At 47.2% G+C, this 15,282-nt stretch overlaps 1 protein-coding gene across 1 annotated transcript in view; it reads left to right on the forward strand.

Annotated features, from left to right (window-relative positions):
- Positions 1-14,708, forward strand: part of LOC124051668 (synaptic vesicle glycoprotein 2C-like) — a 30,057-nt gene extending 15,349 nt beyond the window's left edge. Inside the window, exons 3-13 of the mRNA XM_046375258.1 lie at positions 1,899-2,079; positions 3,923-4,074; positions 7,664-7,797; positions 8,537-8,626; positions 8,717-8,827; positions 8,912-9,000; positions 9,632-9,796; positions 10,662-10,795; positions 11,956-12,159; positions 12,259-12,418; positions 12,808-14,708. Of these exons, the coding sequence (XP_046231214.1) occupies positions 1,899-2,079; positions 3,923-4,074; positions 7,664-7,797; positions 8,537-8,626; positions 8,717-8,827; positions 8,912-9,000; positions 9,632-9,796; positions 10,662-10,795; positions 11,956-12,159; positions 12,259-12,418; positions 12,808-12,991 (1,604 nt within the window). The 3' untranslated portion in view covers positions 12,992-14,708. The remainder of the gene's footprint in view (positions 1-1,898; positions 2,080-3,922; positions 4,075-7,663; positions 7,798-8,536; positions 8,627-8,716; positions 8,828-8,911; positions 9,001-9,631; positions 9,797-10,661; positions 10,796-11,955; positions 12,160-12,258; positions 12,419-12,807) is intronic.
- Positions 14,709-15,282: the final 574 nt, after the last annotated feature.

Here is a 15,282-nt window from a genome sequence, read left to right on the forward strand (position 1 = left end):
TTTATTGTGCTGATGGACATCAGTTGTCAGTGTGGTCGTTGCACGTAGACCAAAGCGTTAAGCGCAGCTATTGACCCGGCGGTCCGAAGCTTTTGACTAACCTTCTCCATAATTTACATAAAAGCCCTGCAGTCTTCAGGGAAGGGGAGGTTTTAGGGTCTGACCGGAGATTGAACCCTGCAAATCCAATCTCAGAAACACTCACACTGTGTCTCCAATGTCCCATCACCACCACCAGCCCCCAGCACCCCTTTTATTACACACAAACCCCAGTGTAAGAGGAGCCGTAAAACAAATGAGGTGGGGTTAACCGATAGCATCTCCTCCAGTACATGCGTTCAGATGCTTTGTTTGGGTGTAGCGACACCAATCAGGAGGTGTCACCGGTTTGTGTACAATGCAGCCGTGTTGATATTCAGTTTGATAGTTGTAAGCTAGCGCTGGTGCAGCTTACTCTTTATATGCTGCTGCCTTCTCTGCAGTAGCTGTGCATAGATAGATCCAGCCGCTGTCACCTGTAATGAATCACTAGCTCTCGGCATCATGTCTGCGCAGCTTGATAAGACCTTCTACTTTCAGCCTATCTGTCCCATCACCTCAAACAGAGCGAGGGAGGGGGAGGAAGAAGCAAGAGGAAGAAAAAAACAAAAGGCTTCCTTGGCTCGGTCTGCATTCGTTGTGGTGCAGCCTCGTCCCCCTTCCGCACGCATTAGCATTTTTATTAGCACGTAGAGAGTAAAGTGGATTATTTACTGGCCTGACAGCCCCCACCCTCCTCCATCAACCCTTTCTTTATGCTGCATGTTACTGGGGACAGGAAGAGAAATGACCCCGACTTCCTGTGGAAAAAACAGCAACGAGAGACCAACGTGGACTTTTAAAAGCAGGGCTGCGAGGTCAACTACTGCTCAGTTTCCTTCACAGTCACTTTACAGGGGTTACCGAAGACATATTAAATACCATATTAGATTCTGGAAAATGAATTAAATGTGAACTCAGTAGATATGTTTTTGCTTTAACTTGTCATTATGAATAAAACAAGTGTTTTCTTCTCTTTGTGTGTGACAAGTAATAATCAAACTATGTTTATTACTCCATATAATATTAGGACTATTTAACTTTACCTCTTGGTTGGTTTCTTCACAGAAGATTGGAAACAAATGCAGTGCATCTATTTTATAGGCTCTGAGGAAGACAAAAAGCCATCAGGTTGTCTTCGCGCCAACAATAAATCAGCTTCCTTCTGCGGTGAAGTTTTATCATGTTGTTGTCATCGCCGACTGCGGAGTCAAACCCAGACACACTTAGCAACACTGCTACAGCTATGAAATGGAAAACTAGAGTTTGAGTCGAGTAGAATCGATTCCACTGCTGCTTGTTGTATACACTTAGGCTCCATGTGACCTCAGTGCTCTGTCGATAGCTGGGAAGTAACAGAACCAATTTCAGTCCGAGCTGTTACTCCACCACAGCGATGCACTTGGAAAGCACTGCTTAACGTCTCAGCTGAGACAGTTTGCTTGCAAGTCTCTATGAATGTGTGAGCCAATTCCAATCAATACCAGTCAGATACTACAGTAGACCACTAACAGGTCTCAGACCAGTCTAACAATGATGTTAGTAATATCTTTCATTAATGGACCCGCGGCTTTTGATGTATTAAGCTGGCTCAGCGTGCCTCCTGTGCTACAGCCACGTTTTATTGTGTGTAAACACAGAGGAAAAAGGAGAGTGAATATTGGACTCAACATGAATGATAACATTGCTCTGATGTTTAATGCTTGACTTCATTATCCCGTCGAGCTCTAAATGTTCTGTAAGTCAGGTTTGGTCAGCTGCATTGTGTGTTGTCGCTCACGTGTTTCTCTGCCCTTCTCTTCCTCACTTCCTGTTTCCAGGTAGTATTGTGTACCTGGGGATGATGTTCGGAGCCTTTTTCTGGGGCGGCCTGTCGGACAAGGTGGGCCGTAAACAGTGCCTGCTGATATCCATGTCTGTCAATGGCTTCTTCGCGTTCCTGTCCTCCTTCGTCCAGGGCTACAGTATGTTCCTCTTTTGCCGCATGGTGTCTGGCTTTGGGTGAGTTCACTTTTCCCTTGAATATTTTTCTGCGTTGCACCTCCTCAGTGTGTCTGAGAGACTGAAGCCCCCTCAGAGGGCTTCTCGCGCTCCAGCCTGATCTGTCCTCCCACCAGTTCCTCTGCTGTCTTCCCTCCTCCAAAGTCAAAGCACATGACAAGAGGTTATTCTAAGTGCCTGGCGCCAGCCCATCCTCGTCCCCCGAGTAACAAAGAAAAACAAAAACGTTTGCAGAAATGAGCCGAGGACAGCGACTGAACATCTGTCTTTAGCGCCGCCGTGTTTCTGCTTGGCTGCCCACATCCTTCATACATGACGTGCCCTCTCATCTCAGTGATCTGACATCCCCGTTCATATGACTTCTAAAGGTCACCTCCGTATCAGATGTCAAGCAACGGAGCAAGCCCATGTACAGTGAATTACAAGCACAATTATGGGACCCAGTTTGTATCATTACTTTTTTAATTCGCTCTTTATTAAGTAAATTAACTGATATTTTCTTAAAGCGGCTTAAAGTAGAATGAATGACACCGTGAAAATCGATCGTTCAGCCTCCGTTGTGTCTGCGCTCAGCTGATTCTGCAGTATTTCAGCTGTGGTGCATCCACTAAAACATAAAAGCAGCAGAGGACTTTTATTTTGATGGAGCACTAGACGTGTTTGATGCTCACTTCGTATGCCTCCCTCAGCCCCCAGTGTTTCCTCTCACGAGCACATTGCAAAACAATGAACAGTGTCACATTTCAAACCATGCGCTTGTTAAAGATGCACTTTGTTCAGGTTAACTTTTCAGACTGAAACGTGTGCCCTGAGGCCTCACACAAAGATGCTCATTAAAGAGAGGAAGAAGCTGCGTTTCACTCCAGAGCCACACTCTCGCACGCCGCGGGAAACTGCCTCGTATCATTTTGTTTTCTAATGCATGCTGAATGGACTCCAGAGCGCCATTAAGTAAATGGAAACAAATGTGCAGCCACGATGAGCACACATATACAGAGCGCGGATGATGAAGCCAGTGCTTCACACTCACTGTGGCCCTCCGCTGTGGTCCAGCCTGACGCCGAGCTCTTTGCCATTTGAGTTTTCGCATCCACTGATTAGTTTCTCGGACGCTGGAGCTGTGAAACACAGATGGGCTCCTGCTGACTCTGCTCGACAGCTCGCCGATGGTCCGCTTCGGTGCAGCCACGTGCCACATTAACGGAATGACGTGACGTTATGTGACTGCATTAGTACGTGTCGCCCGGACATGAAGTGACACGTTCCCGCTGGAATGACGCCATTCATTTGAAATCCGGTGATTCTGTGCACTAATGTAAGAAAGATGTTAGTGATATCCTGTGTGCTAAACATGTTCTTCTTTCAGCGGGTGACAACTTGATTTCAAACAGGAAATGCTAAGTGGACATGTGGACAAGTGATATGAGTGTGTATCAGTTAGGAATCTTTCTTGTGACACTATTGAATTTATTCTGTTTATATTACGTTACACAGCCAAGACGAAGCCAGTCTCAAAGTTACATCAAAAGCTTTGAGCAGCCAAGCACAAGATGCAACATCCTGGTTTTCCTCAGTGGTCAAAATCAGTGACGTGCTGTAATCCAGCTGTCTGCCTGACATATAAACAGTCTATAATGAGTGATTTAGTTTCACAATCACAATTCATGAGCTAATTTTTTTTCCAAGTGACAACTGAAGAAATGCAACCGCAAACTCCTTTGCTCTTCCCCAAACGTTTTTCCGTCACCATAAATCTGTTCAGCATGTTCGTAACTGTTTCTCATCACAAGTTAAGATAATTAAAAGGAAGTACAGAACTAATTGCGGGAAACTATATTTACAGGATTGGTGGAGCAGTACCAATAGTATTCTCGTACTTTGCGGAGGTGTTGGCTCGGGAGAAGAGAGGAGAGCATCTGAGCTGGCTGTGCATGTTCTGGATGATAGGAGGGATTTACGCCTCGGCCATGGCCTGGGCCATCATCCCACACTATGGTGAGTGACAACTGTGACCTCATGCCCCACTCATAACAGTGCCACACTGATGTGAGCAAGCACCAAGCAGCACCTCTGAGTCGTTAGAAACTCTTCTCCTCATCGATGTGACTGTGACGCTCTCACCGACCTCTGATGTAACATTACAGTTCAGTACATACAGCGTGTGCGTGACGTGTGATGGGAGAGCAAAACGACGTCACAGTCACAGTTCAGTACATACAGCGTGTGCGTGACGTGTGATGGGAGAGCAAAACGACGTCACAGTCACAGTTCAGTACATACAGCGTGTGCGTGACGTGTGATGGGAGAGCAAAACGACGTTTGAAGTGAGCTGCGCACAGAGAAGGCGGTCAAGTTGGACTCGGCGGTCTGGTCCTGCTGCCGTAGTGATGCACATACATCATATACAACGTGACAGATAGCATGCAGAGGGCGCTGCAAACAATTCCCTGATCGTGGGGCTTAATTTAGAAATCACGACCCTCCGGGGTGCACACAAACACAACGCAGGTGGCAGTGTGGGTGGAGGCAGGAGCTGCAGCAGGAAAAAAAACAACAAAGCACATGTCAGCCTGCACAGAAAATAAAATATGGGCAAAAAATTGGTCACAAAATCAGCATATGCAAGCTGACACAGCGACTAAGGATTAAACGTCAAATCAGAACTTTTCACCCTCTCTGAACCCTCGCAGGAACACACGGAGGTCCAAAACGCATCATCTGCTCAATGAGTGTTTGTGTTCGCTACATGCAATGTGACGTGACAGCACAGGAAGTAGAAAAGTGTATGTAAAAGGATGGCTGATACAACAAATCTCCTAACATATGGTGAGGGAGAGCTGGAGGATAGCAGAGAACGGTTGAGTGTGTGTGTGTGTGTGTGTGCGGGAGGATGAGAGCAAGATGAGCGAAACGAAATCATTCTGGTGCCGACGAGGAAAAGAAGAGAGAAGAGGGAGATCAGGAGGACGGGGGGGAGGAGAGGAGAGGTGCACTTGATTTATGTGTCAGGGATAATCGAAAGGTGAAAGGATACAGCAGAGGAGTGCAAAGAGAAGACAAAGAGAAAGGGACAGAGTGGGAAAGTGTTGAAGAGAAGGATGAACGAGGCGGAGGGGCTTCTCTGTTTGCTATTTTGATCAGATTTAATGAAGTTGGCTCTTGGACGCCGGCCAGTCGGGACGCCGTCTCTCCTCCGCGCGTGCGACTCTGTGAGGTTGATTAGGTAGCCTCGAACAAGTGGCGTTCTTATCTGGAAGGACGTCTGAAGAGCGACACAAAGCTAACATGTGAGGGGGGCAGAGAAAAGAAAACAGTGTGGCCTCGAGTCCCACAGAGAGGACATCACGTGGTGGAGCGTGTGCTCAGAGACACAGTCCGCACCTTGTCTGATTTCCACGAGCTCACAACAAAAACGCGTTTGAATCGTCAGCTGAAAGAAAAAAGTCCCTGGGTCGGGTTTGTTTTGTTTATTGCTTTCTTTTTTGCTCCGAAGAACAATGCAGAAAAGCAGCAGGGCGGACTTTTGAGTTGACAGTATGACTGATCTGTAGGCACAGCGGGGTGCCGGACACGCAGCGCTCTGACGCAAAGCGAGGCGCAGCCCGGTCAGCTGAACTGGTTCTGAAGCAGATGCTGGCGCGGTCATCGTGACAGATGCAGTGTGCCGCACGAGGATGTCAGCTGCGACCGCTTTTCAGTCCTCTGAGTGTGTTTTCAAGCTGGAGGGACTAAAGGGAATGTTATAATATGAAACATTTTCTCATTAAAATGTTTTGTTCAGTTGTGCACTTGCAGCATCACAAAAGTTTCCAGCAGAGTTCACATTTTGAAAGCTTAAATTTGAAGAAGTTTGACAGCAGAAAGCTTGTCCCTACCTTTCACATTAACTGTGACCCCTTCAGTTATCCAATCACTGGACAAAACACCAGAACAAGAAGTTTCATGAGCCTGCGTGCGTGCAGGCGTGTTCAGGTGCTCGTCTCTCATTGGCTCTGAAGACTGTGGGGACGTAAAGTTTCCACCTTAAAGCTCTCGGTCTGCTTTGTTCATCTGAGCGAGTGTGTGAGAGGAGCAGCTCAGCCTCATAATTGAGGTCAATTGATTAGACGCCAGTGTTTTAACACATTTCTTCTCCGAGATGCAGCGGCGTGTGGGTAATAGGTTCCGCCGCAGTGCTCTCTGCAATCACTGGTGGACAAAGGCCAGATAACTCAGTGTGTGTGTGTGTGTGTGTGTGTGTGTGTGTGTGTGTCACTTTGTCCTTTTTAAGGTCTTAAGGATGTGATACAGTAAAAGAGCAGGTGAAATCCAGGAACAGAAAGTCATCGTCATCTTATGTTTACAGTATGTCGCAGTGTGAGTCTGTATGTGTGTTCGTTATTGTGTCACAGCATTGAACAACGGCCAAGGACAGTGTGTGTGTGTGTGTGTGTGTGTGTGTGTGTGTGTGTGTGTGTGTGTGTTGTCTCAGCCGTGCTCACTTACTGTAGAGTAGGAACATAAATCTCGCTGAGTATCTGAATCAGTCAGCCATCCCCTACAGTCCATTAAAGCTATAATCCCCCTAATGAGGTTTGTACTGGTACAGGCTAGAGCAGCCCTACAGGCCACACACACACACACACACACACACACACTGTGCTGTGTCCATGTTAACATACTTTCTACTGTATGAATGAAATGCGGTGTGGGCGGCTCAAAGGGCTCCGTCACATGTCACCTGTCTGTCCAGGTGTGTGTTATACAGGAGAGGCTGAGCTGCCCTCTCAGAGCAGGTGGTCGCTGCTCTCTGTGCTTTGTACTGTCTAACTCCTCACCTCGAGGTTCCCAAACAGGCTGATCGGGACACGAGGTAAAACTGATCCAAAGGTTCAGTCAGCGATTGTGATGCAGTGCACTTCATGGTGAGAGTCAGCCAGTACCTCTTCACGTTCCACTAGCCGTCTGTCCTGTGTGTGCGCCCTGAAAACAAACCAAACTGTGTGTGTAGAAGTGAAACAAAGTGGTTCGGACTGAGCCAAATAACACCGTTCAGCCGATCAGCAACGCCAGGGGAAACGGTTGCACTCCGACCTCTGCATCTTCCTCTGCGTCTCGTCCTCGTTCTCCCTTTACTTCCTTCCCTCTCCAGGATCTTTCACTCCACCTTTAAGCCACCGCACCGTCAGCATCAGTAACCACCTGGAGATGCCCCAGCAACAAAGCAGCAAGCCGGTGACACCCCAAAGCAACACCCTGAACACAGTCCAGGCAGATTTCACTCAGCCAGCAGGCAGTTAATGAAAAGACTGAGAAGAGGCTGAAATCGAGAGAGAGTGAGCAGCGACGCCGGGGAAGTTGTTGACCTGTGGGTTAATTAATTCCACTAAAGTGGCTGGTGAAACATCATGTGTGTTTGTCCATGAGTGTAAGAGACAAAACAGACCTGCAAGACAAAAAGCAGATGAAAACAGAGGAAAATGCAAAAGTCATCAGCGTTTTTTTGTTTGTGTTTCGCGTTCCCGTTTCCTTCACGTTTTAAGTCTGGCCATGTTGTTAGGACTGAACTCTGTGTGTGTGTGTGTGTGTGTGTGTTTCTGTGCAGGCTGGAGTTTCAGCATGGGCTCAGCCTACCAGTTCCACAGCTGGAGAGTGTTTGTGGTGGTGTGTGCGCTGCCGTGTGTCTCTGCAGTGGTGGCTCTCACTTTTATGCCTGAGAGCCCTCGCTTCTACCTGGAGGTAAGAGAGAGACACATGCAGCATCATTATCGCTCTTAATGACAAAGATAATGACTCTTAAGGATATCAGGGAATATAGAAACCTTTGCGGAATAAGCTTTTGATGCCAGTGGCGTGGCATTTATTTTCTTTATGTACGAAAATAAATATTCATCTGCATTAATGCAGCGGTTTTTAAACCGTGAGGCGCCTCCTCAGGGGAGTGTGGGGGAGTTTAAGGGAGGGGGGACATGAGGCAAAAGCACTGTGTGAAGTGAAGGGAGACGAGTACGTGAAACAAACAAAGTGGAAGTTAGTCGTTATAGTTTGGCTGCAGATTTGGCCTCTCACTAACGCTGTCTTGTGTTGCAATTATGCATCAAAATTTGTATTCCTTCATAAAGTCGAATCTGAACACACAGACGTGATGCATGATTCAGTGTGACTCAAACTTCCCGTCATCCTTCCATCCTTCCCGTCAAGTCGTCCATTGGATAAATGCCAGTAAATTTCTTTGGAAATGCTCTTTAACTGCAGAACCAGCCTGAGAATAATCATGTTTTTCCATTTTCTTCACTATCAGAGTAATCCGGTGACAGTTGTCTGTACATGCACGGCTACTCTGCAAAGAGGAGCTGCTAATAGTTAATTCGGCATACTTAAGTGTCACCAGGACTCTAAGGTCGACTCCCTCCATTCACTGCAGGATGAATGCGGAGATCCTGATGTGTGTGCGTAATTGTGCTTACCTGTCCCTCAGATGGGTAAACATGACGAGGCCTGGATGGTGCTCAAACACATCCATGACACCAACATGAGGGCCCGTGGAGAGCCGGAGAGAGTCTTCACTGTGAGTGCACGCTGGCCTCGACACATTTTAACATCCTCCCCACTGCTGCAGTGCCATCAGCAGGTGACAGATCAGTGTCTCCCCCTGCAGGTGAACAGGATAAAAATCCCCAAACAGCTGGACGAGCTGGTGGAGATGCAGAATGAGTCAGCCAACCCTGTGCTCAAGGTCCTCTTCAAGATCAAAGCTGAGCTCAGAGGAGTATGAGTCTTTTATTTTGGTTTGGTTTTGTCCTGGTTTGTGTTTTACTTTTAAGATTTAAACATCTTTTCTCTTTTGTAACAGATCTGGTTGACTTTTATGAAATGCTTCAACTACCCAGTGAAAGACAACACTGTAAAACTGGCTGCAGTCTGGTTTACTCTGTCTTTCGGGTAAGTTTTTCTGTGTCTTCTGTGACCACGACTTTGCAGCTTGATAGCAGCTTCAGCGTAGGAGTTACCACTCAGGCAGGTGCTCTCCCACTTCTGTCCTCCCGATGAGTGCTGACAGGTTGGACAGGAAGGAGAAAACCAATTTGAGAGAAGACATCATTTGACTTTTTTGTGCTGGCAGCCTGAATGAATTACAATACGTTCATGTTGGAAGGTTTCAGAGCCAAGAAGAATGTTTTCTAATTTTACAGTGCTTGCTATTCCAGAGACACAGAGACACCATGTCACTGGTTGGTGGTGCTGCGATAAACCCTCAACCTTTTCAGAGAATGATTATTTATGAATGTGTTTCTCTAGAACACCTCAGGCTGAGATACTGCAACCAAGAGAAAAGGGTCAAACTCAGAGGAGGGAAAACATTTGCAGCCTTTTCCCATCTGTGCACGACTCAGTGTTGTGTTGATCTGCATGCATGGACTTGTTTCGGTATATGCACCATTTCCATGTGTGAAGTGACGGCTTCCAGAAGCTCGCGGGGGCTGGTTGGCGAGCTGACGGTTAGCACTGGTCAGGCACAGCAAGCTACAGTCGCTTCCTCTTCACGTAACGCATCACCTGTTGCCGTGTCCAGGTTCTACGGGCTCTCTGTGTGGTTCCCGGATGTCATCAAGCACCTTCAGGCCGACGAGTACGCCTCCAGAGTGAAGATTCACAACAACGAACGCATCGAAGACTTCACCTTCAACTTCACCCTGGAGAACCAGATCCACCGGAACGGGGTCTTCCTCAACGACAGGTGAGGTCAAGCTGTTTGCATACAAACGTCTACCTGTGGCCCCGGCTTTCTCACACGACGGGATTCACATCGTCTGCAGTGTCACACGTTTGCGATCCAGACGCGTGAGCCTCCCTCGGCGCTGTGTTGTCCCGTGGTGGGATAGCAGTACCATTCGTCATTCCCACAAACAACACACTGCTGCTGGTAATATTAATCCTGCCTCCTTTATCTCCCACACCACCAGGAAATTAAAAGGCTTATCACTCTCCCTCCCGCTCTCTCTCTCTCACCCGCACACACTCTTTTCCTCCCCCTCCTGGTTACGAGGCTCACTTACACAAAGGCCAGAGAGAAGACGAAGCGGATCTGCTGTTTGTCGTCTTCTCTGTCCTGCCGAAGCCAAGAAATCCCGATTATTAAGAGATTAAATCGAGACTGATATCATGATACTGTGGACGGCAGCAAGCGACAGCTCGTGTAGCTCAAGAACAGACTGATGAGCCCCGAAAAAACTAAATAAAATGACTTGCCTTTCAGGTTATTACTTATAGTTTGTATTTTTGTATGTTTCCCTGATACATTATGTATACTGTTTGACTCGAGTCACATGACTTGACAAATCTGATGACTTCAGACTCGACATAATCAAAAGACTTGTACTCTAACACCGATGACTTGTGACTTCATTCAGACTTGAGCCTTTTAACTTGAAAACACTTGATTATTTTCCCCAAGCCCCAAGCCTGTGTTCTGTTTAATAATGAGAGAAATAATTCTGTATCAGCAAATGTGCTGTCAGAAACGTCTTTCTGTTCATCCTGCTTTAACAGGTTATTCCTGCGATCACTTAAGGTGTATTACGTGTATTAATCTCCTCTCTCAGGTTTATCAGCATGAAGTTCAAGGCGGTCACGTTCATCGACTCGTCTTTCCTCAACTGCTATTTTGAAGATGTCTCCTCCATCGGATCCTTCTTCAAAAACTGCACCTTTGTGGACTCATTCTTCTACAACACAGGTGAGTGTGCAGCCCCTCAGGTGAAGAGCCGCCCTCTCAGGCACAGAGTCCTCCGTGCTGAGCTGAGAATCCTATTACACTGTAGGTGCCTTACACATAAGTCTCACTCAGCCTCTTTCTGACAGTTCATTTCGGGTCTAACGTCCAAGCTTCTGGGGAAAGAAAGAATGGGTTTGAGCATTTATGGCTTTGCTTTATGCCACTAAATTACTGCTTAACCTCTCTGCCCTCGCGCAGATTGCCTTTCTGAACTCAGGCGCCTTTCGTTAACAAAGAAACTGAGCCAGGCTGCGCTGCACAGCTCTCAAAATGGCAATTTCTGAACACACAAACACCCCTGGCGTTTTTTGTTTTTTTGCTTTTTTTATTCCATCTGATGTTTTAGTCCACAGTGGGGCGTGCAGGCGTTTTCTCTGAGCAGCAGCTGACTTTTAGCGTCCAAACCGAGACGTCTCCATCAGCTCTGTCATAAAAGTGCAGTCCAGTCATTTTTAGGCTGACATAAACACAAGCAGGATGGGGGAGCATTTTAAATGTCCTGAGAGGAGCTGCAGCTGAATCAGACCTTGTGGGAGTGCAGGGTGGAAAAACAGTTGGCGGGAAAGCGCTGAACATGGAAACAGTGAGGGCACGTCAGGTTGTCGGTAATGCCTCATGGGAAATGAAGTCTCTTTGCCCCCAGCAATGTGTCCCCAGAGAGCAGCGGATAAAGACAAACGAGGAGAGACAGAATGAGAAGGGGAGGTAGGAAGTGTGTCGAGGTGAGAGGGGGGAGGTTTCCTCCCTGCTGCAGCTGCGGAAGTTTATTAATACGCTGTTTCTATTTAGAGAGAGCTTTAAACTGTGTGCGGCACTGTGCACTGTTGTTTCATATGCATGTAGTTGGGAAAGATTATTTTGATCAGTCAATTTAAAAATGTAAATATGCAAGTGTGTTGTTTTGTTTTACCTATAATTAACCAGATTGTGATTTTAAAGGAACATTTCTGGAAAAATGCTTCATCTGGTTCGTTATCCAACCTCTACAACCATACGTCAAACCAAACTCAACACCTTTGTGACAACAGATGAACGCCATGAGGGGTTTTTGCTGATGTAAATCCACCTCTTGAGGGCGTCGGGCAGGTGAAAAGCTGTACTCTCGTGTTCCACTTTTACAGATATTGACGACACCAAACTCACGAATTCAAGGGTGATCAACAGCTCCTTCCACCACAACAAGACAGGCTGTCAGATGACGTTCGACGATGATTACAGCGCCTACTGGGTCTATTTTGTCAACTTCCTGGGAACGCTGGCTGTGCTGCCCGGAAACATCGTCTCTGCCCTCCTCATGGACAAAATAGGACGCCTTAGCATGTTAGGTATGACGTAGCGTCTGGTCGCTGAGGACCTGCTCTGACTTTTTGTTTGAGCTATGAATAGCAACCTCGTCTCCTGACGTGTCCCGATGTGTCCGGCAGGAGGCTCCATGGTGCTGTCAGGCATCAGCTGCTTCTTCCTGTGGTTCGGCACCAGCGAGTCCATGATGATCTTCATGCTCTGCCTCTACAATGGCCTCAGCATCTCTGCCTGGAACTCCCTGGACGTGGTCACCACCGAGCTGTACCCGACAGACAGGAGGTGAGCGCCGCACTTCACCGCCTCTCATACATATCTGTTTAGATATTCCATTTCTACACACTGGACCTCGATAGCAGGAAAATATGAGAAAAAATGAGTCCGTATCTAACCGTTCTCGAAGCAGCAAGAACGTTTTGGAGCAGGTCTTTTGGAAAAGTTTCTTCCTGACTGATTTCCCCACATCAGGTTTATTCAAACGCTGATGTCAGTTCATGAGAAATGTGCCCAGACTGCCAGAAAAGCTTCCAAGAGGTTCAGCAAATTAGAATTCAGTCATTAAATACGTTGCATACATATTGATATATGATGCACACACTGAAGCACATTCACATCTTATCCAGAACTGAAATGACGCACACGTTCACATGTGACTGTCCTCTCGTTCTCAGGGGCACGGGCTTCGGCTTCTGTAACGCCATGTGTAAGCTGGCCGCCGTGCTGGGCAACCTCATCTTTGGCTCGCTGGTTGGCATCACCAAAGCGATCCCCATCCTGCTGGCATCGTCTGTGCTGGTTAGCGGTGGGCTGGTGGGGCTCCGCCTGCCAGACACACGCGCCAACGTCCTCATGTAAACCTCAACACACACGGAGCAGTTGTGTGTTGTTTACCAGGTGTTTACTCGCTTTCCTGATTAACCGATCACATATGGACTGCGATTTGTTTGGGTATCACTGGAACAAGCTGCTTGCTGTCATCCCTCTGGTGTTTATTATTTGATAAATAATGCTGAATACACTCACGACCACAAATACAAGACAAGTGGTTGTTACTCTTGTTATTTCAGAGTAAAATACCTGGTAAATAACCAATGATAATGAAATGCAGTTTAACTTGGCAATGAGCTGTAGATATAAGGAGTTTGCAGGAATTCAAGATGAAAAAAGTGACCATCAGTGGCGGGAAAAGTAAAATCTGCAGCTCTTTATCTCCCGTGTGCTGTTTCACACGTGCAGCACACAAATGCATGTGTCAAAGCTGCAAAAGGCTTGGACTTCCGCCTCTAAATCCTGCTCAGTCCTCCTCAAATCAAACGAATACTTTGACATTTTGGGAAATAAAGATAAATACACCAGCCATCAGGTTAGCTTAGCCTAAAGACTGGAAGCATCTCTAAAGATCCCTCATTGACAAGTCGTATGTTGTTCGCGCCTGTTTTTGTGGTATGGATTAAACGTCTGAGATGTAGCGTGTTAAACAGTGAACTTTAGAGGTGCTTGTAGGTGGGTTTGATGACCTCCAAACTGAACCAGGTGAGCTGTTCCAGTCTTTGTGCTAAGCTAAGCTGTTAGCTGTGTGAGTGCGGTATTGATCTTCTCCTGTAACTCCCTGCCAAGAAGTGTGTGCAGTTTATCAAAAATGTCAAGCTATTCCTTCAAACACGTTTGTGTGTGCTTACGCTCGTTTGTGTGTACGTCTGTATATTTAGTCATTTATGTTATTTACTGCTTCCCCAGCGCGCTTTAGTGTGTGTAGGCCGGAAACTGAAGGCGCTTTCGGCCTCTTGTTTCAGCATCCCGCTATAGCGTTGACGACGTTCAAGCCTTTCGCTGCAACGTGCGAGACTGACATGGCCGCAGAAGAAAATAGCCACCGACGATAGCGTAGCGTAGTCACAACCGGCCACGCCAGCAGCTACATTTCTAAAGTGAAAAGAAGTTTACATTTTCTGCTTTTTACAGTCAGAGACTTTGGAGATCGGAAACCTTTTTGTCCTTCCCGTCTCCCTCTCTCGTGTGTCTGTGTTGCGTTCGTCTCGTGGCGCCGGGCTCGCCGTGACGGGCTTCGCTCTCCGTTGCTGTCGAGAAGAATTTATACTGTGCTGTTGTGGTCTTCTCCTTGTTTCTGTCTCTCTCTCTGCGTACCCGTCTCACTGTCTCGGCTTCCTCCTCGTGTCTCCCATCGAGTCTTGTCCTCGCGCTCTGCTTATCCCCTCCTGCCTGGCTGCTGCTGCTGCTGCTGCTGCTCCCTCCGAAACTCGAAGGCCTTTCTCTAATGTCGTGCCTCTTTCTCCGTCCATTGAGCCCGTCTCTCCTTCCAAACCTCGCTGGAAGCTTTGCTGCTCTGTCCTGCTTTTTCTTACTCATCTCTTGATACTGCAGTGTGTATCTATGTGTGTGTGAGAGAGAGAGAGAGTGTGTGTGTGAAGATAAAATGGCCATCTGATGTGTAGAAAGTCCAGTTTTGATTTGTTTTTCTATGCCAAGGAGCCGGCAGGGGCTTGGAGGATTTGAACTACATGATAAAGTGAAAATAAAAGCCATGCTTAAAGGATCAGTTCACACCCCTCCCCAAAAAAAGTACTTTCAAGCCATGCAGAGAGTTTGTTTTTTATGCAGACGACCACATTGTTTTTGGTCTCCCCATACAAGTGATTGGTTTGCAGGCAGGTGGGCGTCTGATGTCAGCATGCCGTGCTAATATCTGCTAATAAACAGCAAACTTAAGGTGCAGCTGAGACTGGTGGGAATGTTCCTACTGCTGCAGGTATTTAGTCATCAACCAAAGTTTTCTGAGATCAAGTCATCACAGTTTGATCTGAGGGGAATTTCATGGCAATCCATCCAGTATTTGTTCTCTAAAACTGCAAATGTCAGCCTCCAGCGGAGACCAGATGAAAGGTCAGAGGGTCCCCGGGGCGGGTGGGATTGGCCATCTGAAGGCCATGAATGTCTGTATAAAATTCTCCGGCAGTCCATCCAGACCAGAGCTGTGAAACGACACGAAGAAGTTCAGCTGTGAGGCGTCTTTCTAGCTACTCAGTAGAAAGTGGATCCACTGAAAACAGTCTCTGAAACCAAAACTGTCCGCATGGCTACAAAGGACCACGTGAGGAAATACTGTTTCCTGATTTGGCTGAATGGAC

This window comes from Scatophagus argus, chromosome 20 (genome assembly GCF_020382885.2).
Source record: "Scatophagus argus isolate fScaArg1 chromosome 20, fScaArg1.pri, whole genome shotgun sequence".
Classification (NCBI taxonomy): domain Eukaryota; kingdom Metazoa; phylum Chordata; class Actinopteri; family Scatophagidae; genus Scatophagus; species Scatophagus argus.